This window comes from Trachemys scripta, chromosome 14, assembly GCF_013100865.1.
Source record: "Trachemys scripta elegans isolate TJP31775 chromosome 14, CAS_Tse_1.0, whole genome shotgun sequence".
Lineage (NCBI taxonomy): Eukaryota > Metazoa > Chordata > Testudines > Emydidae > Trachemys > Trachemys scripta.
In genome coordinates this window covers 15,813,784-15,840,180 of record NC_048311.1, presented here as the reverse complement: position 1 = coordinate 15,840,180, position 26,397 = coordinate 15,813,784, and the positions used below count along the sequence as shown (strand labels likewise).

The following is a 26,397-nucleotide window of genomic DNA, read 5'->3' as shown; positions in this document are numbered from 1 at the left end:
TCCCATGGCTTCTCCCAAAATACTAGAATAAAAATGCCTTATTTCGGGTGGTTGACACAATGTTGGAATATTGACTTCAGTCAGCAATGGCAATAATTCTAGCATTCCTTGGCTGATCTCATCTGAAACTGGTGTAGAACGGACACATGGCAAACTCTTCCTCTGTTTTGTGTTCTAGCAAGGAAAGTGCTATGTGGGAGCACCCAGTAGGTACGCATCCATTTTGTGCTGGAGGATATAACTAGACCTTATGCAGAGAGGCCAGGACTTGTAAATCAGCACTAGGTGTGGCAAACTGGTTAGCAAGTAGACCCAACAGAAAATTATTCAATAAATCCAACTTCAGGCTTAGTATCTTTAAGTTCTATTTCAGCACAGCCTGTTTGTATGTTTTAGATGTCTAGTTGAATTCTAATTAACAACTAGATTTCATAATCTTAGGTGTACATTGAAATTCATAGAACTATCCAAAGTAATAAGTAGCTTCAGTTGCTTCCTTGGATTCTCTTTCACAGGATTGCCATCTTGGATTTTGTGATGAGCTAGCAATGGTGAATAAATTAAATTGGAGAAACATTTACTTGAATTGAAGAGTAAAGATGTGAATACAAACTGCAGTAGACAAACAATTATTCGGATTACACATGATAAAACCCAGAAAGCTCAAGTTATACTTAAGTGTTTCTGTGTTCTAAAATTAGTTTCCAGGAAACGGACAATTCTTGGCATGGCGGATGTCTGGCTCTGGCTGAATTAGGCAGGAGAGGATTGTTACTCCCTTCCCGAATCACAGATGGTAAGTTTCTTGAACCCCAGTAAGTCTACACAGTAATACTATATAATAGCATGAGAGTTCTGTATTTGGCAACAGACTTGTATTCACTGACATAAGTGGGACCAGTAATGGCTGTAGCAACATATCCATGAAAGATATTTAAGACATCTTTGTCAATAGAATTCATTGTCTTGGGTGTTCTTTAAAACCAAATAAATAAATTTGCTCTCCAAAATAATTACTAGGATTTTATTAATGTGACTGTATATAATAGTTTTATATACTATGTCTGTTAATGCATTTATTCTACTTTTAAATTATGTGTATACACAAGTTAACTAATTGATCGTTAACTTGTATATTTAGGTTGAGAGTTTGCATTAATCTGTACTACTTAATCAGAATTGAAAAACCTGGTGTAAATTAGAATTTTAGTAATTTGTTAGTCATTATTTGACTTCTGCAATCAGTAACATTGGCATTGGTTATTTTGTAGAAATATCTTTGCATGCATTTCATACACAGTAATGGTTGCAAGAAATTTTTGGGCACCATGGGACAGGGCAGAGTACAAGAGTCTGTGTGTTTAAAATCTAATACCACAAGGGTATTAGATTGTAAGCACTTTGAGATAAGGATGCTCTTTTTGTTATGTGTATTTTAACTACTAAAAAGTGCCATATTCTTCTAATCTAGTGTTTGTTGTAAAGAACTTTGGCAGTGTTTATATATAGGAAAATGTAAAATACAAATTGAAGCAACCTCCCCTGTCCAGAATTGGAGTCTTAGACCTTTTATTTCTGGAATCAGATAGCCTGATAATGCAACGTTTTTCAGTAATAATATGGAGAATGTCAACTGTAAATTAAGGGGTTCCAGGAAGTTTGGAATCAAATGTGCTTGGTTGGAATCCTGGCTCTGCCAGTAATTTGCTGTATGACATTGAGCCACATCACTTTACCTCTTAGCCTCAGCTTTCAACATGTATGAAGTGGGGATGACAGTTATACCTCCCCCACATAGATGTTAACAGTACAAACATCAGTAAATCTTATCTGAATATGCATGGGCTATATATGTATTAATCTGTAGGTTTTTGACCATCAAATTTTTTCATGGACATTCTGAGGGGTAAAGAAAGATGGGGGAAAAAAAAACCCATTATGTTTTGCAGCAGCCTGTTTACTTTGATTGCACATCTACATTTTGTGATGTGAGAATGTAATGATTCTCCTGCAGAATTCCTGCTTATGATATAGTTGTCTTTATATCTCTGTCTATGATACTCTTATTTAAACAATTGAATACCTATATCCTCAAAATGAACCTTGATAAAATAATATAGTGGTAATCTTTAACAGGGCCCTGTAACAGGTTCACAACAACACCAACCCCCTTTTTCCTCCCCTCTTTTCCATTTAGGGCTTTATAGATCAAAACCCACATTTTCAAACTCCACCCTGAAGACAGCCAGTGCAGGATATGCAGCATAGAAGTCATGCTTTCTCACAAAAAATTATGCTTTAAAAGTGGGCTGCTCTGTCTTGCCACTTTGATGTAAGGTGTATCCCCGAATAAGAGTGCATTACAGTAATCCAGTCTTGAGGTGACAAAAGCATGGCTTATGGTACCAAGGTCTACTCCTGAAAGGAATGGTCACAATCTCTAGGTAGACACAGATTAGAAAAAAAAAAAATTCCTGGACACTGCTGCTATTTGATCATTTAACAGCAACTAGGGCCCCAGTCCTACCCTCTGGGTTGCAAATATAAGTCCCAAATGAAGGGTATGTATCCTCAGTTAAAGGAGATGTTATTTCCATATGCTTCTCCCAACTAATCAGTGTCATAATCTCAGTCTTATCCGGATTAAGCTTCAGGCAGCTACCTCTCCTTGATGCCCCACTTTCCCCCAAACATTGGGCCAGGAACTCAACAGCACTAGATGTTTAGCAGCATACTGAAAATACCAGATTCTGTATCTTTTCAGTAACCCTTTAAGCAGCTCCCTGTATACACACTGCACAGGTGAGGGAGACAAGATGCACTGCATACAGTTCCTTTAGGAGGAAGAAGCATCTGTCCTTTCCCACCTTCTGTGAATACTCATTGAATAAAGAGTGGAGTTGCTCAAGAGTATCATCATCCACTCCTACTGTGATCTGTCTGTGCAACCATACTTCTGAACCAACTCCTGGGTGACTCAGTAAGTGCTCGTGTACAGATGCACTTAGTCTGCATGGCAAGCTGGGATATAAATCTACATTGCTTCAGTGTGCTATGCACTAACTCTCCATATGGACTGTTCTGTTGCCATATAAAAAGTTCCCTAGTGTGCATTGACCTACTGCAGCTTCGAACAGCAGGATGCAAAGCACACTGAAGAACTGGTTGAAAAATTTGCCATGAAAAATCACCCAAGTGCTTTGTTTATATAAGGCTGAAGCACTTCATTTTGATTTTTTGTTTTGATATACTGTAAATGAAACACTTTGATCTTGTCAGAACAGCATTGTGGGAAATTTCAAAATTTTGACTTTTTTTGTTCTGATTTAGGATGAAAGAAAACTTCAAAATGTTAGAATTTGTCCTGGATTGGAAATCTTGCATTTCAACCAGCTCTAGTCAAGAGTAACCTCTCCTCTTTTAGGGCCCAGAACAAACTGTTCCAAGAAGCAATAGCTGATAGTATGGAGACATAACACCTCTAAACCATGTCCTGATATGACATTCAACAAGTTTATACCAGTAATTGAATTGCCCATTATTACTGTCTAGTAGGTTGTTGTCTCTTTCTCAACTTTCTGCAATCACCATCACTTATCTGATACAGAGGTTAGTAGCATGCATAAAATGTTCCTGTGTCTCATCCCCTGTGTGTTTTATGCTACACCAGGCAACCTTTAAAGAGAACTCCTTAAGGGACTGAAGATGAGGCACTATCTAGGGTGGGTGGATATTAAAGATGTAGAATAACTTGAGAAAATAAATTATACCACCCTGAGCTGAAGGGCATTTCATACAAGAGCTTTAATGATCTACGGAGCGAAATATCTGTTCTACTTACAAAAAACATATACATTATCATTAGAAAAGAGCTTATCTTCAGGAAGGTGAGTCAACATTGTACCCATCTATTGTTAACGAAAGTGCTGAGGGTGGTTTGGGAAATTGTAGGTTGGTAAATCTTACTTTAAATAACAAGAAAAAAAAGAGAAGTTTAGCTAGTAAGTTATAAAGCATCAGTCTGAATATAGTGGGCAAACTAGCATTTAACCTCCTACTATGAACCATGCCTCTTTTAACTCTGTTAGAACACTTTGAAAATTAAAACAGGTAAAGGAGAACTGGTGGGTGTAGTTTAAAATGGCCTTTGATGAAGTGCCTCACAGAAGGCCATTAAGCAAAATGAGTAATAGGTGGGTGGAAGATGAAGTCCTGCAATGGATTTTTTTTTTTTTTTTTTTTAAGGCTTGGGATAAGAATAGATAGAGTAAGAATAGACTGTTTTCAGTGTGGAAGGAGATTCTGAGAAGGGCAGTGGGAATTTTGGAGGCATGGTGGTAAGAGAACATGTTTTTATAAAATAAGATTATGAAGTTTGGCTATGAAAATATACAAAACAGTTAGTAATGAATGGGATGGAGGAGATCAGCCAGTTGCTCAGGTCTGTCCTTTCCAATAGGTGGACTTGTGAAGAAAGCTGCAAGCAAGCTTGCACAAGCATGAAAATGGGTACAAGGAATCTTAAAAAGTATCTCTAGGTATGTCGACACAGCAATGTAAGCTGAGGGTTAGTGGGACTTGAGTTAGCTGCCTGTGTCAGGGAACAATGGGCTTGAGTATCTACGTTGTATTTTAACCCTAGGTGTAGGGCTCTGGTGTCCACAGTGCAGTGCCCAGACTGAAGTCAAAGTAGTCCTATCTCAGAGTGCCTAGCAGCCTGTGTCTCACCCCCCACTGTGTCGACACTCTAGTCCTACGAATGTGTTGCACTGTGGGAAAATGCAACTGCTATTGATGGGACTCAGGTGCCCATAAGGAGCACATGAGTACATAAACTGCATAATTGACTGTCTCAGTAGAATGACTGCAGTTTGAGAACACTTTAAACTGAATTACCATGTAATCTGAGAATTGGCTGTCCACCATTAGGTTGAGTAACATTCTGCTGGAAACTCTGGGATACATCTGGAGAACTTCCAGGACCTGAGTCTAGCTGGGACTGCATGCACACAAGAAAGCAATAGGGCTCAGGATCCTAGGTCCCAGCTTAACATGGGCTTGGACCCTCCAGCCATACAGGGTCCCGGGACTCTAGGTCCAAACTCTAGATTAGCACAATTGGTGTGTGGATGCAAGGGTGGTTAGGCTTTAGCCTGGGCTCAAACCTTTGTAGACATACCTAATGTGTAGCTAATCTATGGAACTCACTGCCTTGGTATATTACGTCTCTACCCCAATATAATGCGACCTGATATAACACGAATTCTGATATAACGCGGTAAAGCAGTGCTCGGGGGTGGGGGGGGCTGCGCAATCTGGTGGATCAAAACAAGTTCGATATACGTGGTTTCACCTATAACGTGGTAAGATTTTTTTTTTTTGGCTCCCGTGGACAGCGTTATATCGAGGTAGAGGTGTATTGATGAAATTGGCTTAGTCCTGCTCAAAAAAAAAAAAAAAAATTGGGCTCTAGTAACAATTGTATGTACAGTACTAAGGATAAAGTAACCCTTGTCTTTTATCTTCATACTTCAAGGAATTAAACTGAATACCAGATGGGATCTGGGAGAAATTCTCCCTACTCTCTTCATCATTTGGTATTATACAGTTAGGTACATTACAGGTATCTTACACCATATTCAGAAAGAGCCAGAATTCATGACAGTTGGATTTCATTGGCCTCTTCTGCTTGGCCTGGTTGGCTTTCATTGGCCTAGTTCCTCAGTTCAAACTCAAATTGGTATTCTGTTTGAAAATCTGTGGGAAATCCTTTTTTTTCCTTATGAAGGAATGTAAATTAGTAACCAAGTTATTAGTGTCAGTTGTTAGAATTATCAAACATCTAATTCCTGTAGTCTGCAGTTAATGTTGTATCTAGCAGAACCTTGCCTAGCCAAATCCATCTTATCCCAAGATACCATATTATTTGGAAATTAGATTATGCCCCCAAAGTGCATCAGTTGCATTGAAAAAGCATCCGTTCTTCTTTAAATGCATTTTATGGCAATTGCTGTCTTTTGTATAAATGGGGATTTCCTGTATCTGAGTAATTAGTTGATGTGAAAGGTGTATATATGGTTTAAATTGGTTTATGATTGATCTTTCTTTGTTTTACTCAAACTGATTGGGCAGTTTCAATTTTTTAATACCAGTTACATTAGCAGCTGCTGTACAAGTCCAAACATAATGATTATTTATGAATCATAAGTAGTACAGTTTTTTGTTAAACCTTTGGCAAAGCTTGTCTGGATAACATCTTTGTGGGATTTTAGGGAGTGCCTGTAATTTCCCAAATGGCTGGGATGTACAGTATGCAGATTCATTCACCTGTAGCTTTCCAGTGACGGAAACTCATCTTAATATATAAAGATAAGTGATTGATATTCTAGGCCATGATTTACTTTAATTGCTAGCTCAAAAGCCAATAGTTATGTTTAATCTGCTGTTGATTATTTTTTGTGCAAAACATACTTTACCAACAATAACAACATAGACAATTTATTCCTTAATCATTAACATATATGGAATTAGTAATTAAAGTACAGTACATAGCTTTATTTGAAAAATGAGAAGTTCTTATACACAATTATAGAATTAGAAAATAGTTTGTCTGCAAAAGCACATTAAGATACAGAATTAGTGATACATATTTACTGAAATTGAAACCTTCACCAGCAGTGCTTTCCTCAAGTGAAATAAATTATTGGCATAACTATCCTTTTAGGCTGGGATTTCCAAAGGAGCTTAGGGGTGTTAGGTGCCCAAATCCTGTTGAACTTCAATGGAATTTAGACACTTAACTCCTTGGAAAATCCCAGCCTTAGGGCTTGTCTGCACATAGAGTTGTACTGGTTTAATTCTAGCTGTAAATTTAAACTGTTTCAGTTAAACTGGTGCAAACCCTGTGTGAGCATTTATATTTCAACTTGAGAACTTATTTTGGTTTAAATTTAAACCTGTTCTTAGCTGGCTAAATTGGTTTCTGGGCCTTTGCTATGTCTGTGTTCTCCTGCAGGACTAATTTGATAAAGAACAGGTTTAATTTAAACCAAAGTAAGCCTCTGAAGCTGGAATAAAAGTGCTCATGCAGAGATTTGCAATATTTTAACTGAATTGATTTAATTAAACTGGTGCAAGCTTGAGTGTACCCAAGATCTTAAATTTATGAATGTTTCGTCAGTACAACCATTGTGGTATATTCACATTCAAAACAGAGTTTTCAAACTGAGGTCTAAATAACAAATTTAAATTTTAAGCTGAATTTAAACTACTGCAGAATTAAAGAAAAATTATTTGCTAGGAACAAACAAAATTAGATTAAACAAAATTAAGTTAAATATGGTATGACAGCACATGATGAACAGTATATTGTTTCTAAAGTTTATAAGTCTTGTAGTAAAAGCAGATGTAATAGGTATTTTACCACATTGCAATTCCCAAAAACATTAAACATCCATCTCATGTACTTTGATTTGGCTTAAATTATGAATGCAAAAGGTTACTCATGAAAATCTGAGTTTACACATAGGACATTTCAATTACTTAAAAACATTTAGTACAAAATTATAAACACATTCTATTTACATGGTAGTTTATACATAGCTTCTTATAGCTTTGTCCAAACAAAAAAGTCAGCCAAACGAACAAAAAAAGATGGTACAGAGAAACTGTGTAATCTATCAGATAAGTTTAACAGTTGCTCCATGATGTAAAAGAAAATATATTAGCAAGTGAAATAATATTATGATACTCGTGTTCTCTTTCTCAGAGTAAACACTCTGCTGCAGTCATTGGGTCTTACTCTTTTAGACCCTTGCTGTGCTTTTGCGGATTCTTTTTGATTTGTCCTTTTTTGTCCTTTTGCTTTGTGATTGCGGTGATTATCCTGAGTATCTGAAGGACTGAGGGTAGGCTCTGTACATGGAGTACTACAGTCTTGAGAACTTTGCTCTTCCTTGTCCAGTCTCATTTTACTAGGACTATATGCAGCTAGCTGACAAAGAGCAACAGCTGCTGTTTGTTTTTGTTCATCAGAATTGTCAATTACTCTTAAATCTTGGACTTCAGTACTCTGTGCTGTGAAAGAAGGCTTGTCACGGGCACTGTTAGGATTCATTGTGTTGTATACATCTTCAGAATTTTCATTTTCATTGTTTGGAGTGGTGGCAGTCCCAGCATCATGTGATGAATGCTGAAATGAAGTTTTCAGGCTGACGGTGTTATAGGAATCTTTCACTGAGAGATTCAGAGGCATGTCTTGCAATTCAATAAAACTCTGAATTTCCATTTTGGAAGCATTTTTGTACAGGTGTTCATGAACAACTCCCGTGTGTGTGTCAGGCTTCTTTGAAAGATTAAGCGGAGTTATCCCTGTGTCGTCCTCTGTGTTGGACAGAGAGGCCTCATTCTTTGCTTGACATTCAGTCTGCACATGTGTATCTTCCCCAATGACGTGAATACTGAAAGAAATGGAAACAAAAAACATAATTCACTAAGTTTTTTATTTTCTGATGGGGGGTAGAAGGAGGAGAATAGTTTGACCAGAACTCTAACTACATTGGGCACCCTTTAAATGTGAAAATCACTGTAGCTAATATCAGATTTGGTAGTGTTCTGGATATTTCTTTAGAGTAGGTATAGGGAAATGCAGATAGTAATGAAGTTATATATTTAAGGAAAGCTGGCAAGCTCAATTATGTAACCACTGTACTTACAGGTTTTATGGGAGCTGGTATTATACTTTGCATAGATATACATAGAATATTTTAAAACATTTTTTAAACATCCCGACAGTGTAATCTTTCATATACTAGATATTTAAAATATGAATAGAGTTGTCTTTGTTTTCCCCTAGTAAATCTTGAAAAAGCAATTTGCAAAGGTGTTTTTAAATTACCTGGTAGATGAATCTCTATCTTGCTGGTTCTGCACATTTTGAAGTAGAGTTGATTGATCTATGCTTTTCCTCGCAAGTCTGAGGGCTGAGAAATTTTCTTCCTGTTGGTCATACTTCTCAGTTACAGTGGAAGATGATTTGTTAGAGAGGTCAAACAGGCCTTCACAAACATGGCTTGTCTGAGTGAAGTTAGTTGGGCTGGGTCTACCAGGTGAGCCTGTTGCTGCGCTCCCTGCACGGGGGCTCATTTTGGCATTCTCTCTTTCATTTGGGTCTTCTTTTGAGTGGTTTTTGGCATGCAGCAGTGGAATTTCTTTTTCATAATCAGTCTGCTTTTTATGGGAGCTTAATGAGTATTGTTGAGATGGACTTGAAGAAGTTGGGTACAGCAAAGTAGTTTCCTCCATTAGATGAGAACTTGTATCTCTACTAATACCAGCTACATGTGGAAATCTATAAAATGGAGGATCTGTTGGTCTGCAAAATCCATATGGCACTGGGGGACTGGAATGATATTGAGGAAGTAATCGGTAGTGCTCATATGATGATGGATTTATTGGCTTTGGGAGTGGCCCTGGGTGGGGAAGAAAATGTCTTTGATCTTGGGTCCCATAGACAGACAGCACAGAGTTTTCACACTCTGGTGAGTTACTTGGAAGCAAGTAAGGTGCATAGATAGCCAGTCCATGCTCATAAAAAGGGGGTGAATACTCTGGAATCATTGGATGCATGTAAGGTGGAATGGGACCAAAACCTTTTGTGGGAGGAATTTTATGTGGAAACTCTGGTGGGATAAAAGTAGAACCTGATTTCCATGGATGGTTTGGAGCATGAAATGCAGACTTTGCATGAAAAGGCAAGCTTTTGTTGTTCGAATTAGACAGGGATATCATTTCAGCAACCTCATTAGTTTCTGGGCCTTTACTATGTCTGTGCTCTCCTACAGGAACAAAAGCTGAGGGCCTTACAATGCCATCCAAACCAGGCTGCATGTTGATTACACTTTCTGTGGTAGTACTGGCAGGAGTTAATTCCTTCTGTATTACAAGCTTTTGTCCTTGAGCTGATTTATTTGTTGTCTGATTTTGTAATTCTATATTTTCCTTGGCATCATCTTTTGAAAAAGCATATTGAGGCTTAGAATCAAGATTTGATAGACCATTTGTGATAGATTTAGAAGAAGTTGGTTTAGCTGTAGGTTCTATCTGATTGATCTGTTTGGGCTCCAAGGAACCAGACTTTGGGCACTTGATAACTCTATCCTGCTCTGATACTAAAGTAATTGAGTTTTTGCAGAGACCGTACTTCATATGGTTAAAAAGGTGGGATTTCTCATTGCAAGTAAAGGGGCACTGAAAACACTTATATTTAAATGGTTTTCCTGGAGGCCTTGGGATATAATGAGGTTTCTTTGGTTTGCGCTCTTTGAGGAGACTCATTTTTCTGCTTTAATGCTTATATTTAATGTTCCTTTTATAAAATATTTTTGCAGTTTTCTTCAGTTTCAAACTGTTGATGGTTTTCAGTTTTTCAGGTTTCAAGAATCTCTTCTTCACATTAGAAAGGATAATTTGATTTGAAGCCAGCTCCTCTGTTGCAAGATGTCAGGGAAAAATCAACACTCCAGTAACTTATAGTACAGGAACTGTAACAGAAAAATTAAAATCAAATATGCTGGCACACAAGAATTAAATAAAAAATGAATGCATTCTTCTGACCACATCTATCTGAAGTTTTTTCCCCATTGAAATGTGTCAAGCACATGTATTACCCATATGTAATATCAAGTGGGTGCATAGAAAGCTGAAGTCCAAGTTTTCAGACTTGGATGCCTAAAGGCGTCCATGTGCATATTTAGGCATCTAAAGAAGTGGCCTGTTTTTTTTTTTTTTTTTTTTAAAAGTCTTCTGAAAGCTGAGGGAACATTCACTCAGAAGGTAAATGGGACAAAAAGAGTATAGGTAGGTGGAGCTGTAGAGAGGGATGAAAGAAGAGGGGGAAGAAGGCAAAGGGTAGGTTCTGGCAGCAGCAGGTGGTATGGGGCAAGCCTGCCAGGCCAGCTGGAATTCCTCCTCCTCTTTCCCTTGGCTGGGATGTTAGGGTGGAGAGTGGGATTGGCTCCACCCTTGAGAGCTGACCCAGTCTTTCCAGAGACCAACCAACTCTCCCTCCTGCCTGGCATAGCATCTCCTGGCAGTCTAAGCAAATGTCTGAAAGCTGGTCAGTCTGAATGGGTATGTTAGGACTGGCTAGTGTCTCAAGGATAAAACCAACTCCCATTTTGGGTCTGTCTTAATTCAATTAAAAGACATGGGCATTAGAATCTCTAGTTAATAGAAGAATGGTCTGCTTGACTAACATTTAACATTCTTCATCTGTGTAGGGGACTGTGGGGGCAAGGGGAGTGAATATGTGTACAATATTTAATATTCAGGTAGAAACATGTGTCAGACAGCCATTGATTTATAGGGGTATGATCCACTTGCCTTCTTTCAGAAAACTAAAGAAGTGGATACTTTATATAGTCTGATGATTTTCGTGGTAGATAAGTCAGGAGGGCTTGTATCAGCTTGTTCCAGTATGTTCACTGATTCTGAAGGCGTGAGAACCTCTCAGAGTCAAGTTCTCATGATTTTATAGGATGTGTTATGGCAGAGATCTAAAAACTGATGATTTCATCACGAACTATAAGCATCATTATCAAAATGATGACTGTTGCAAAACCACGTACTGTATCTATTGTGTTACCCGAAACTTCAGGAATCCTAATTGTGAGTGACTAGTATAGTTTGATATTTTTCTAAAAGCTTTACTTACATAAAAGGTTGAATTAGAAGTATTAAAATATTAGATTTAGGAAAATAATTACTGGTAACTACATGCTGTTGAGATTTTATTTAAAGTATCAAGATGTCTTGCATTTCTCAAATCAGACACTTTATTAATAGAAAATGATGTGCAAGACATTAATATTGAAACCTGAAGGCAAAGCTAGAAAATTGCTGCTTATTTGAACAGGTATAGTAATTCTAGAAAAATGTTCTTATATTTAATATATTTTGTGTTTTTGCTATCATAGAAATTTAAGTATTTACTGTTTTTAGTAGAATTGTAATCTTAAAGGCAGCTTGAATAAATTCAACAGCACTTTATGGAAAAAAAAGCTACATTTAGATTTATCTATAAGAATAAGCCTGATTTTGATTCTTACAAACATTTTTAGTTAAGTATGTGATTTAAATATATAGCTTTACAACAATTTAAATAACTAGAAACCAATAACAGCATGGTAATATTTAATGTATTTCTCTACATCAGGAAAAAAAATTCAAAGCTCTTTCTGTTTTTTTCAGAAATAGATCCTAGTCATCTCAGCATGATGTTAGTAAAATACATGCCAGCATGTTAAGATTTTGTCAGTATCAGTCACTTGTTAGAATTATGATTCAGTACACAGAAAATAAATTGCCAGACAAATGAAATTTATCTAGAATCTCTATGAAATGTGAAAGCATTGCTCTTGCTAAAATAAGAAATGGAAAAAAAAGTTGTGTGATTTGCCCTTGTTTTGACTGAAATAAAGTTTGCTGCATTTTTGACTAATGTATAACTAAAGTGGAGAGCTTATAATAACTTGGTCAAGTCAGTTTGGACATGTTAATCTTTGTGCTTTCTTGAAAGTACCAGAAATAATTGTACTTGAAGATAGTGTTGTCAAAACAAACTACCCCGGGCATGCATACTTGAGCAGTTTACATCAACAGTTTGAGTTTGTATTTGAATTTCAGATGACAATATTTATTATCAAGAGAATGTTAATTAGTTTTTCTTGTTTAATAACGTAAATTCTCATACTTTCCTCTTTGTGTATGTGTTTTTTCCTGTTGTTGAACAGGAATATTTTGAATAATATTTTAACTATCCTTTCTTAATCATGTAAGTGGATTGCTGCACCTCTCAAAGCTAAAAATTCATATTGTAGGAGTTGGCAATGTCTTTGCAATCTGCGTATAAAAGGGCAAGAACTATAAAAACTTTATATATATATTTTTTAAAGTTTATTTTACCCTAGTGTGATTCTTACCTACCCAGCGTGATGCCAGTAATGCTTATAGAGGAAGATGCCCTGACACCTCAGGCAACAAATAAGTACATTGAGGGTTATTTTGAGGTTTTCACCCCTCTTAATTTTAGGCCAGAGTCTGCCTGTTGTATCTGTCCTCTCCTTATTTGCAGTGCTTCTCTGAGCACTAGCTAAACCTCTTCTGGTTGAAAATGCCAAGAATAAAATGCTTCTGGTCCCAGCAAAGACTGAGAAATCCAGTTCCATTCTCTTAAGTAAAACCCAAAAATATTTGCAGGGGAATATATTTCATAATTTAAAATAATTATTCACAAAATAAATACAGCTAGGAAATATATTAGATGGTCTAAAATAGCTGTAAATTTTTAAAGTTGCTGTATGCACAGTACATGAAAAAAATAATTACCTCATAGCTGCACTATATGTTGTTTGTGTACTGGGGAAATTAAAATTTAAACTGTTAATATTAGAATAGCATTGTCAATGTTTTCATGGGGGGGAAAAATCTAAAATTTATCATAATCTTCAGTAATAGTCATAATTTTAAAGTAACACTTTATTTCATTATTACTATGGTTATCTCATTTTTAAAATTCACATTGTTATAATAATTACATAATTATCCAAAGTTCCTATCCCTAGTTTCCAACCTCGCTGGTATTTTTAATGGAAAATACATTTGGTTATTGTTTGGTGAAACTAGAACAGAAAGGTTCATTGGCCTTTTATTAATTGCTTGTCTATGGTAGGTCTTTTAATGCAAACCGGGGTAGTCAATTATTTTTTTGTCAAGATCCAAATTTCTTGGTCAAGGACCAGACTCCAGAGAAAATACAATACTACAATAACGATAATAAGTAAATAAAAAGGTTTTGAGGTCTGTTCAAAAGCATCTGGTGGTTCGGATTTGGCCCATGGTCTGCCTGTTGAATATCCCTGTACTAGATTGTCCTTTTGCATAACAGCCCCTTACTCCTACCCCTCAGCCTAGATGTGTGTCATTTTGGGTGGCCACAAGTTTTTTGTCCTGGTTTTTAAAGAGACAAAACTGTTACCAGCCTCTTATTTTCATACTATGCTAGCAAATCCTACAAGAAAGAATATTGTGAATTTGTCACTATATAAATCTAAATAGTTGCTATGGGGGTTCTAAATGGTAAAAGTTATTTAAAAAGCCTAATCTACCAAAGGGGTAGTTCCAGAATTGCTTTTATTGCAAACAGTGGTGGTAATTATAATCTATCTTTGTAGGACATTGCTATGACAGGTTGCGTAACAGTTTGTCATACACATTAATATATATGTTCAATTGTTGTTGCAGTATTCCTTTTGCTGATGTTGATTTTACTGACCAGGAGTACTCATTGGGGTGGAACATTTTGAAGGGCATGCTATAATTAAAATATTGTGATGTGGCATTATTGCATAATTCAAGGACATGCCATTGTCACCTAACTTGTGTGTTGCAAGAACAAGATTTGTGAGTTTTATTCCAGTTGAGATTTTCCAGTGATTAACTGCCACTCCCTCCTAGACTTTCAGTTCTTTTTCAACTGAAAAATAAATGTTAGCACAACTATTAGTTGATTGGGAGGAAACATCGGGAAGAGGGGCGGTTTGGTGGGTAAATAGAATAGGACACAGGAGGTTGGGGAGAGAAGGATTTAAGGCTGTATGAATAGCTCAGCCAGGAAGCACAATATAGTACCCCAAATCTGTGGTGTAAATACAAGGTTAATAGCTTCAAACCTCAGTTATTCAAAGACAAAGTAAACTGAGTTCAGTCATTTTTATAAATCAGTGATGCATATTTAAATAATTTAAAACTGAAGTTGTTACTTTGTATGTGCTTAATCATGATACATTTTAATTAACCAAAGAGACAGATGATTGTGACTAATAAAACTGCTGTATTCTCTCATACTGTGTAGAATATACCTCCTAGAAGCTTAAAAAAAAATTGAAACAAGGACTCAAGATCTTATTTTGCACAAATTTTTCAATTGGTCAAAATATTAATATTTTATAGTTAGAGAATAATCAAAAGAATATCTGGTAACCAAGATATTTTTGTTGTCATAATTGTAAAACAGTTAAAATTGTTAATGTGCTTGGTAAGCAGGTGCTTTAAAATATTTTCATTGGAAAAATATAGTAATTAATGTAAAAAGTCAATGGGAGCTAAAATGAAGAAAAAATCCTTTCTTTCTCACAAAATAAAATCACTATTTCACTTAAAAAGTCTTGTTAAAGTTTTATCATAAAGCTTCTATGCAATAAGTGCACCTGCTAGAAGAGGAGTTATTTTGCTTACAGAGATAGTGAAATATAAATGCTAAAAGAATGATAAGGGAATACATTTTGATCACTTTGTATTGGGTGTCAGTCTGATTACAATTAATTGAATTTACGTTTAAAAAAGTACTCACCAGATACGTAGATGGCTGAAGTATTCAAGGTGTTCACTGTTGCTAAGCTGTAGCTGTCAGTGCGGAGAGAGAAGTACCTGTTCTGTGCTTGATGGCCAAGTGAAACTGAAGGAGGCTGTTTCAGTGGGAGGGATTTAAAAAGTGTAGGAGTTGAGCCCTCAGGGTGTAGAGATGCACCTGATATTACTCCAGCCTGAAGCTACGATTCATGTATTTGTATCCACTGCTTTCGTTCAGCATTACCTCAGCGTCTGAGCTATCAAACAAAACTCTTGTCACTTTTGTGCCCTCCAACAAGCACATTTCTCTGTTCCCACGGACTGTCATGTTTGTGCCACTGTGTAATGATCTACTGTATAAGTGGGGTGAAGCATGGTGTAGATGTGTGTTTAGCTTATGATCTTTTAAATCCGTTTAGGTGGGACACAGATCATAATGATTAAGTGGTTGGTAAACTGTAGACAAAATTGCATGTAAAACACAGCAAGCTGCAACGAACAATATTTGGTTTTAGTTCTATAGAAACCATAGTTTTCTATGAATGCCTTTTGTATGGTCGGCTTTTTAACACACTTGCTTATTATCTTTTTTTCTCTCCTTTTATTGAAATCGCTTTGTCCTTCCAGAGTCTCTTCTCTGGCGAAGGCGGGACTCAGCTAACCCCAAGCTTGCTTGCCACAGGAACCTGCCAAAGCTTGCTTATGATCGACAGCCAAATGCACAGATACTGTAAATGGAAAGGAGACTCCTCAGTAGGAAATTGATTATCACATCCACGCATTCGCTCCTTTTGCTGTTTAACTTTATGGTTGTTGAGCAAACCAAATTATAACCCTTTGCTAGCACTGACACTTGCTTTTAGTTAGTAATAAATTTGTCATATTTATAAATCTGTGTTTACCAAAACTAAATTAGACACCTAAAAGTTAACTTTGCAAAGCTATTAAATGAGGGAATGTAGCTCTTATATTCTATCCCTTTAAAAGTCTTTATGATGCTTCATACTTTCTCTGAAATAAATTCTTTAGTTTTTGAAAGTCAGAACTGGATATAGGCAGAGTCAAAGTTCATGTAAAAGAGGGCTATGAAACAGCTCTCCACATTTAGTTTAACAAATTCCTTCATTTATTTCCCCTGTGAATTCATAGTGTAGTCAGGCAGTCAGCTTCAGACTGGGCACAAATTATTTTGTCTGATTTCCCCCCACTCTCCCCCCAGCGTGAGAATCAGTTGTGGAATTTTGAAAGAGTTTCTGCTGATCTGAAAGGGAAGGGTGGGTTTTTCTCACTGGGTGTGTTACTTCAAGAAAGGAAAAACCAGAGGGAATGTTTCTGAATGAATATGAGTTTGATAATTTGCCATTGAGAGAGCTCTTTTGACAAGAGTGTTGTGTCAGGCCTCTACAACAGGAATATGAGACCAATAGAGAATTAGTTCTGTAAATGCTGTTTCTTAGTGTGTGTAGGCCATATTCACTGCTGGCATAAACAGGCATAGTTCTGGGAGTTGTTTGTTTACACCAACAGTGATTTTTGCCTTCCATAGTTGTTTAAAATCTATGTGCCAAATCCTGTTATCAGTCTGCACTAATGTTTCCTATGGACTAAAATTGGAATTGTGCATGTGCAAGTTAATTTCATATTAGGCAGTAAGGTGTTTGGTTCAGGTATGGGTCTGTCTTCGTTTGCACAGCATTTCACATGATAGAGTGCTGAGTCTCACTGAGGTACTCAGGTGCTACTGCAATATAGATAAATAATAAATTTTAAGGCCCAGTAGACAATAACATTATGTTTGTATTACAAAAATCATACAAAACTATACTTGTCTAAAAAGGTATGATTTACTTGTACAAGTATTGCTAAGAAAAGGGACACATTGTATCCTGTTTTGGCTTAATATGGGATGTAGGACCTTCTGCTCAAAGTAAAGGTCATTTAAAAAAAAAAAAATCTAAAACTGAAGTTTTCAAACTTTTTTTTCTAGTGGGACCCAAAATTTAATAGATGGATTGACTTGTGGATGTCTCCAGTTCTATTCACGGTTGCACAGATCACGTCCCTTCCCTTTTTTCAATTGCACAGCATCTCTGTGGCAGTTACAGTGGAGGAGTAACATTAGGAAAACGTATTTTTAGCAATTTAGCAGTTTGAAAAGGAGTACCATCAAGCTCTGCCTGCACCATTTGTCTGTAAGGACTATTATTTCCCCCCCTCTATCCCCTTAGGTAGGTAGGAGAGGTCTTAGAAGATAGTCAGTCTGTTTGTACTCTTAAGAAAATTTTAATCACAGGTTTCAGAGTAGCAGCCGTATTAGTCTGTATCCGCAAAAAGAAGAACAGGAGTACTTGTGGCACCTTAGAGACTAACAAATTTATTAGAGCATAAGCTTTCGTCTCTAAGGTGCCACAAGTACTCCTGTTCTTCTTTTTAATCACAGGGGAGTTTGTCATGTTCTAAAAACACTGTTCCTGAAAAGAGAAGTCCTTTGTTTCCTCAAATATTTGGGAGGTTTTCCTTTAGTATTCCTTTTCCCACTGTAGGAAACCTTTCTCTTGTGCTAGTGAGACTGAAATGCAACATGAACGATATACTTGCCAGTCTCCTTGTGTCTTCTCTAAAACTTGCAGCATTTGTTTGTTTTTTCCATCCCTTTTCCATGGCATGAGAGGATACATTTTTTTTTGTCTTTCATTCGTTCCCTTAAGAGAGATGGGCCTGTTTGACTCTTGGGAAGCTGAGGTATGTTTTCCTGGATAGATTGTGATAAAATATTTGTAAGTACCTGAGAGAACTTTCCAGCTTCTGAGAGTTAAAGGAAACTTGGGAAGTTGAGGAAGTTTTGGGGTGTTTTGTTAATACAGGGTGACATTTATTGAGCTGGGACAGAGAGGCAGTTAAGTTTTAGAAACTACTGATTTGTTTTGTTTTTCTGGTCCTGCTCTGGCAAGTGTGAGGGAGGCAGTGAAGTGCTGTCCTCCTGCTGCCTTGATCCAGATATAACATGGAGCCTATTAAACACTTAGCCACTCCCTAGAAATGGCTGTTGTTAGGCAGGCTGGCCCAGCTCAGCTATGGCTGAAGTACAGCTGCAGCAGGGAACAGCTAAAGAAATTGGAGGTACTATTTGTATGTTAAAAGGGTATAAAAGACATGAAATCCAAAGCCTTAGGAAAATTCCAACTGGTAGAACCTATGTGATAGGATAGCTCCTGTATAACCTCTGCTAGGAATAATAAATTCCGGTAACACAAAGACCTGGTAAAAGCTGGTAACCAATATTTATTTTATTGTATTTTGTTAATTCATTGTACTTGCAGCTTCTATTGTTATTAGATAAACCTAGCCAGTCACCTGATGGGTGACACCGCTTAAAAGACGATGAGCACAACAATCATATTAGATAGTATAAACTCCAGGACTGATGTAACACTCTGGTGTTTATCACTGGGCTGTCCTTTTAGCATTGTTTTAAATGACCTTTTATTTCTGCAGAGGTCTGTATCTATAGTTTAAGTCCTGCCCCTTCTGTAGGCTAGGAAATGATTCCTATGAATCTTAAATGGAATTTAGACCAGTCTTCCTAACAATCAAATAAGTGTTACCTAGTGGCCGTAGTTGGTTTCCTCTGACAATTGTACTGTAGCAAATAGCCTTTCTTTAAGATGCCTAAATACTAGAGTATTGGCGCTCTCTATGTAGTAAGGAAGGTAGCTAAAGATCTATGTTTAATTTATCCCTTTATTTCTGAGACTCAAAAGTGTAGTTGACTTGGTCAGAGAAAAGCTGTAGGGAATTTTTGTAACAGCCTATGATTTCCTCACCTAAAAACATGGAGGGTTTTTGGTCTGTCTTTAATATAAAGAGCTATTTTTAATACAGCAAATTTAATTTCCCTCACCAATTTTCTCTTATTTGATAACACCACCCTTCAAGGTCTGTGTAACAATGTCCACTACCCTGCTGATGGTTATTTTTCCCCACCGTCATTTTGGCCTTTGCCATTGTTGGGGCTCCTCTGAAAGCAGGAATCTAAGTTCCCACCTCAGATGAAGCAGAGTCAAAAAGGGTGTAATAGTTTAGGCATCTTGTCCAGGGCAAAGGGAGTTGTGAATCCCCTCCCCAAACAGCTGCAAAAGAGATGGCAATCTCCAGCATTAAATTTCTGCATCCTACTAAAGTTGTCTTAAAAGTATAAATATATTGAGCAGCTAGTACAGATAATGTAGAGAATCATAAAAGATAACTGTAATGTAACTCATCTGGTTGGATACTACAGATGCTTTCATTTAAGAATGGAAATATTACCTGAAAACATAATCACATGTCCAGGAAGTCCCCGCTTTCTACTGCAGAACCTGTCGATGTAGTTAAGTGTTGACAGATCCAGTAACAATTAGCATGCTTTGGATTATACTACCCTAGCCAATCCCAAAATAGCAGAATCTTCTTTGAATCTATTTGGTATGACTCCAGCGTTATGGTTCCTGCTGTGCCCCAAAACATGCATGGATTTTACACAATATCCTCTTAAGTATCCTCTTCCAGTTCCATATGGATAGTTATCAGTTTTAATGATTCTCCAGTAACACCTTTTGAGACATATCTTTGTTCTTCCTAACGACTTCGAGTTCCTGATTTTGGAGATATGTCTGGGCATGTTAGCTTCGCAATCTTTTATAAGCCATTTGTCCAAGCTCACTAGTTCCAACATATTCATACAGAAAATATATAAAAATTCTGAAGTTTAATACCAGACTACAAATGATATTTTCAGATGTTTATTGTGGCCTATATTGTAACTGCCTTTTTAGTATTGGAAACTAGGATGATTCTTGTGCTGGCTCCTAACATCTCCCCTGGGTAGTGAACCAGCATGGGGGAAGCAGGTTACTTTGGAAGTAGATGCTTGGGGCAGTGTTATAGACTGTTTATAATGAGGGGTTTTAGTAGTCATTTGTTTTCTTTGCGTACCAGTCCAGCAGAGAACCAAAATATGCCTTGCTTCTATTTGTGGTTGGCACTTGTGTTTTTTATTTTGCTCCAATTTCCATGTTTGCTTAGGATCGCTCGCACAAATCCATTTGCTGATGTACTATCTAGTGTTTCATTTAGAATTAATTTGTACATACCTTAATTGTTCCATGTTCAGTCCTACTATACCTAAAATTGTTTTAGACACTGTCAGAATACTAAACTTGAGGGGCTAATCTTATTAGTTATATGTGATCTTTTCCAAGTACGATTCTACGTATAGTTTATTTTGTGTTTTTCTCTTAGAAATTTGACTCCTGCTTCCTTGAAAGATGTTAATAAGTTAAAAAATTTAGGTAGACTTTTTAAAGACTTTCCACTGGAGAGAGGAAATATTCCTTATGGTGTGTTTTCTTATCTGCCTTAGAAATCTGTAATAATAAAGCGCATAAATCAGCAGCTAAAACATATTTAGTTGAATAAGATATTTGTCCTATTTCTGAAAAAGATTTTAAGAGTGAAATTCCTGTACTATTCTTACTAATTGATTATATTATGTTATCTATTCTAAATATTTAGGTATAGATAAACATTTCATGTTAGCAATTAGCCACATGACTTCCGTTAACTTTAACTTTAGTTGTGAGGCTAAATTCTTGCACACTGAAAATTTACTCCTTCAAGCAAAATTACTAGAAGTCATTTAGGCAGATGAGGTGATTGAGGCAATGTCTTTTATTGGACCAACTTCTGTTGGTGAAAGAGACAAGCTTTTGAGCTCTCAGAGAGGTCTTCTTCAGGTCTGGTAAGGTAATCAGAGAGGCACAGCTAAATATATGGTGGAACAAATTAAGAAGTTAACTTGTTATATGAGACCATTTGAGGAGAAGTGGGCAGTTAAGATGTCTGCAGTCATAGGATGAAGGAGGGTTAGTGGTTTACAGATTGTTGTAATGAGCCATAAATCCAGTGTCTTTACTGAATCTGTGGTTTTAATGTCTAGCAAAATTATGAATTTAAGCTCCCCGGCTTGTCTTGAAGGTGTCGTGCAGGTTTTCTTTGAGGATGAGGACTGATAGGTCAGATATGGAGTGATCATTTTGTGAAAAGTGTTCACCCAGAGGTGCTATGGTGTTTTTCGTCTTTTATCATTCTTCTTTGTGAGGTCACTTGAGAGCACTGTGATATTTTTTTTTTTTTTTTTTTTTGTCTGGTTTCACTCACATAGTTGTTATTGGGGCAGTTAGCGCACTGGAAGCGGTACACCCCATGTTGTGATAGGCATGTATAGAACCCCGGGATGTTGAAACTGTGTTTTGGGAGGTATTGATCATCATAACAGTTGGATGTATGTCTGCAGGTTTTGCGTCTGTTGTTCTGACAGAATTTGGTGCTACTTTGAGTTGGTGTAGCTGGTCTGTGGGGAGCTTGCTTCTGATGAGCATAGTGAGATTGGGGGTTGTTTGAATGCTAAAAGAGGAGGTTCAGGAATGGTTTCTTTCAGGATGTCATTTAAAATGTTAATACCAGGAATCATTGGAGAACTAGAGTGGACTACTACACTGAGGATTGTAGCTCTCTTAAATGAAAAGCTTCTTACCGTACAGCATTTGGTAGGTGATGAAATCTTAATATGCGAACTTGGTTGCTGTATGATTTAACATCTCTTTGGTCTTGCTGCTGTCTTTGTAATTTTGTAGGCTTCAGCCTTTTTTTCTTTCTTTCTTTTTCTTTTTTTAAGTTAATTGGGTGGGGATAAATACTAAACCAACAAGAGAATCCTCGTTTACTTGAATTTCCGGTTTGCTTCTAAAAGGACCTTATTAAAATTTCTCTTGATGACATTACAATATAAATTTTAAAATGCCAAGGGTTTCCTAATATGCCAGCAGTGAGATTAAAAGTGTTTATACTGAACTCTCCACAGCTTCTTGATCACTGCAAATAGTCAGAGCTATATTTAATTAGCAGCTGTAAAATTAGGGGGCTGATCTTGCTCCTATTAAAGTCAATGTTAGTTTGTAATTGATTTCATGTTTGCAGGTAACTTAATTTTTGCATAGTTCACTGTATGCTCCAAGCACATTCTTTGTTTGTTTGTTTGTTTGTTTGTTTGTTTGTTTGTTTGTTTGTTTGTTTGTTTGTTTGTTTGTTTGTTTGTTTGTTTGTTTGTTTGTTTGTTTGTTTGTTTGTTTTTTAAACCTACTAATTGTTAAAGTAAGATTGGAAGCAGTTGCTTCATGGAGATTAGAGGAAATGAAGCAGAGGGGAGATGAGAGGCGCAGCAGAATGACTTTGCATGGTTGAACATGAAACTGGATTGGTGTTAATTTGGCAGGATTCCAGTAAGGAAAAAACTTTTGTTGTCAACCAGCCTACACATTCATACTCACTTATTCACTCGCAGAGGATGAATTTCATCTCTCTTCCTGTACTGCGTCTAACAATGAAAGCTGCTTTTTATACAACATTTTATATGGAAAGCATTCACTTTGATGTACATAAAGAGTTGAATATGTGGTTGGCTCAGAGGCTACTGACAGTTCAGTGTAGGTGATCCAAGTTCAAAACTTGGTTTCTCACTCCCAAACTAGTGGGATCTGGGAACATTATGGATGCAGTAGAATCAGTTTCTGATATAGAAGGTGGAAGAGAATGGTTTGCATACCTCTTTAGCACTCAGTGCATAGTAGGAGGAGGGAAATAATTTACAAATGGAAGCAACTATTTTCAGGAGAGGGAGGGAGGTGGGGAAAAGGGGTAGAGGATAGAAGGAAGGAGGAGTGGAACGTGGAGGGCTGAGAGGAGAGGAACTATGAGAGATGGGGTGGGAAGCAATCAGAATAAACAGACAGCACATAAAAGAAAAGTCCAGGGAGTGAGAAGGACATTCAGCTGCTTCTGGGGAATGGCTTTTCCTCCGATGGCTTGCTCTGCCCCTGGGAGTGCCTGCTTTTACCTTTGTAATTCGATGTAGCTGGGATCAGGGGTCCATGGGGCGTGATGTCTCTCTTGATCTCCTATAGGAGGAACCTTGGCTGACCTCATTTCTTGCCCTTGCTGTGGCTCAGGTTGCTGTTTGAAGGGAGTCTCTATAGCTTCCAGGGCTTGCTGCATCCCTGGGGCTCCTTGCTTTACTGCCTCCAAACAAGAGCATGGAATCTAATGCTGTCAGAACAGAAAAGACCAGTGTGCTGATTTAGTGGAATAAATTGACTGTGTACTGTTCCAGTGAATGGTAATCATGGCGTATTGTTTCTGTAAGAGGCATAGAGGTATACACTATGTAGAAGTACACTAATAAATATTTCTGAAAGATATTGAAAAGAATGGTTGGTCTAGGTCCTCCGCCAGTATAAATTGGCATAGCACCATTAACTACATCAGTTTACACCAACTGAAGATCTAGGTTAGAATTATCAAAAGAACCTAAGAGACTTAGCCTGAGTCCCATTTTCAAAACATTTGGAAGCCTCAGTCTCACTGAAAGGCAATGGGACTTGTGCTTCTAAATTCCTTAGGTGCTCTTGAAAATTTTACCCTGGACCACTATTTCAGCAAAGATTTATGTAAATTAAGCAGCCTTTCAGTCCTTGCAGCCACCTTTCAGTTGTCATTTCTGTTCTATTCCCGAAATGTATGCCATATCCATCACCAATTAAATAGATACAGCTTTTTATGCTGCCATCATCGCTGTGCTGAGGTTTCACTAATCTCAATGGCAGACATTCTGGCTTTAAAGAAATATCCACCTATGTGTAACCTGCTGTGTTTATATTCTACAAAAGTTCCCAGCTACTATGAATGGTCTTATTAATTTGATTAAAGTGGATATGTCCTTTGTGACTTGTGATAACAGCAGAATCTTTATTGGTGTTGTTTGAGGCACAGAGATACCAGCATACTGGTTGATGTTGTTAAGGTAACAAACCTCCATGTGCTTTGATCTGGTAGTACGCAGAATGGTGATTCTTGATGTTAGAAGCAAGCTTGATTCAGCAATTGGTTCAAGGTGTGTGTATATTTATGCAAGGTCACTATCAAACTCTGTAGCCAAGGAGAGCAGGAGTCAAAAGTGAAATAATCCAAGAGAATTATAGTTTCTGTTGATAATGGTATACTTGTCTTTACAGGCAATTGAGTTGAATGTTTAAAAAAAAATTCTTAAAACTGTTTCATTGAGAAGGTCTAGCATCTTCATGCTTTGGAGCAAGGACTTGAAATCTTGTTAAGGGGATTGCCTTTGTGTCAGGAATGTGCCTTTTGTTGTTCCTATGTAAGAACTGCCAGAATTTGGCTAAGTTAGAAGTATTAGAAAAATCAGTTTGCACATGCGCAGTAGAGGCTTGTTAGAGTTTGGCAGCTAAATTCCTCAAAGATTCCATCTGTACTGAGCATGTTCCATCCTGGGTCTGGAGGGCTTGAGGAAGACTTTGCCTGCCCTTGTTCCTCCTGGCAGCCAGAGGCCAATGTGGTTCAAAATGCCAAAATTGAGAACAGAGTAGTGTCTGTGGTGCTCTCAATACTGCCCTCTGTTGGTGTCCACGCAGTGTGGAGGAAAAGTATCAGAGGGGTAGCGTGTTAGTCTGGATCTGTAAAAAGCAACAGAGAGTCCTGGGGCACCTTTAAGACTAACAGATGTATTGGAGCATAAGCTTTCGTGGGTGAATGCCCACTTCATTGCATGCATCCGACGAAGTGGGCATTCACCCACGAAAGCTTATGCTCCAATACATCTGTTAGTCTTAAAGGTGCCTCAGGACTCTCTGTTGCTTTTTACAGATCCAGACTAACACACTACCCCTCTGATACTTTTCCTCCACACTGCGTGGACACCAACAGAGGGCAGTATTGAGAGCACCACAGACACTACTCTGTTCTCAATTTTGGCATTTTGAACCACATTGGCCTCTGGCTGCNCTTTCCCCAGCCTCCTTGTTCCAGTCTCTCTGCCCAGCCAGTCTCAATTTCCATGCCACCTCTTTGTCAAATTTGTCTTCCTGCACCTACCCACTTCCGCCAACTGGGTCCCAGTCTGCCCAACTCCCCACAGCCAGTTTCTTCCTCCATACTAAAAAGCAACAGAGAGTCCTGGGGCACCTTTAAGACTAACAGATGTATTGGAGCATAAGCTTTCGTGGGTGAATGCCCACTTCGTCGGATGCATGCAATGAAGTGGGCATTCACCCACGAAAGCTTATGCTCCAATACATCTGTTAGTCTTAAAGGTGCCCCAGGACTCTCTGTTGCTTTTTAGTATGGAGGAAGAAACTGGCTGTGGGGAGTTGGGCAGACTGGGACCCAGTTGGCGGAAGTGGGTAGGTGCAGGAAGACAAATTTGACAAAGAGGTGGCATGGAAATTGAGACTGGCTGGGCAGAGAGACTGGAACAAGGAGGCTGGGGAAAGGGAGGAAGATGACAGGGATTCAGGTGAGGATCGTGGAGGGGGACATTGCTAGTGGTTTGGCAAGAAAACTAGAACTGGGATGAGAAGCCAAGAGTGACGGTGATGTTATGGATTGGTATTCTGTTCTTATGGAAATTGATGATATGTTCTATATATGTATTGATTCCTTTCTCTTTTCTGCCTCTAGAGTAGGTTGTTTAATAGAGTAGGGGTTTTTTTTGGAAAGAGAACCCATCAGGAAGTCAGGCTACTGAGGTGTATTATTATTCTGCTTTGTGGTGTTAGTTCATTGTGAGGCTTTTGGCAGGTGTCCAGATACTTTTAATCCTTTTCATCATTAGCAGGGTGGTGAAGCACTGGAATGGGTTACTTGGGAGGTGGTGGAATAGCTATCCTTCGAGGTTTTTAAGGCCCGACTTGACAAAGCCCTGGCTGGGATGATTTAGTTGGGATTGGTCCTGCTTTGAGCAGGGGGTTGGACAAGATGACCTCCTGAGGTCTCTTCCAACCCTAATCTTCTATGATTCTATGATAAAAGAAGAAATGGAAGATTGTTTTCCTAATTAAAATAATCTAAGAACACAAGGACTTACAAAGGCTAATTACA

The 26,397-nt window shown here is 37.7% G+C and overlaps 2 protein-coding genes across 2 annotated transcripts in view; one reads left to right on the top strand and one right to left on the bottom strand.

The window, feature by feature from the left end:
* The window catches only part of TBCD (tubulin folding cofactor D), a gene marked incomplete at its 5' end in the record, with an annotated part of 241,622 nt that overhangs the window by 40,818 nt on the left and 174,407 nt on the right, over positions 1-26,397 (top strand). Inside the window, 1 exon segment of the mRNA XM_034789910.1 lies at positions 702-796. Within this exon segment, the coding sequence (XP_034645801.1) occupies positions 702-796 (95 nt within the window).
* Positions 7,688-10,356, bottom strand: ZNF750 (zinc finger protein 750). The gene is made up of 2 exons (XM_034789911.1): positions 8,897-10,356; positions 7,688-8,459 (listed from the first exon to the last, which is right to left on the bottom strand). Exons 1-2 carry the CDS (start codon positions 10,333-10,335, stop codon positions 7,742-7,744), a joined length of 2,157 nt encoding a protein of 718 aa, XP_034645802.1. The 5' UTR covers positions 10,336-10,356; the 3' UTR covers positions 7,688-7,741.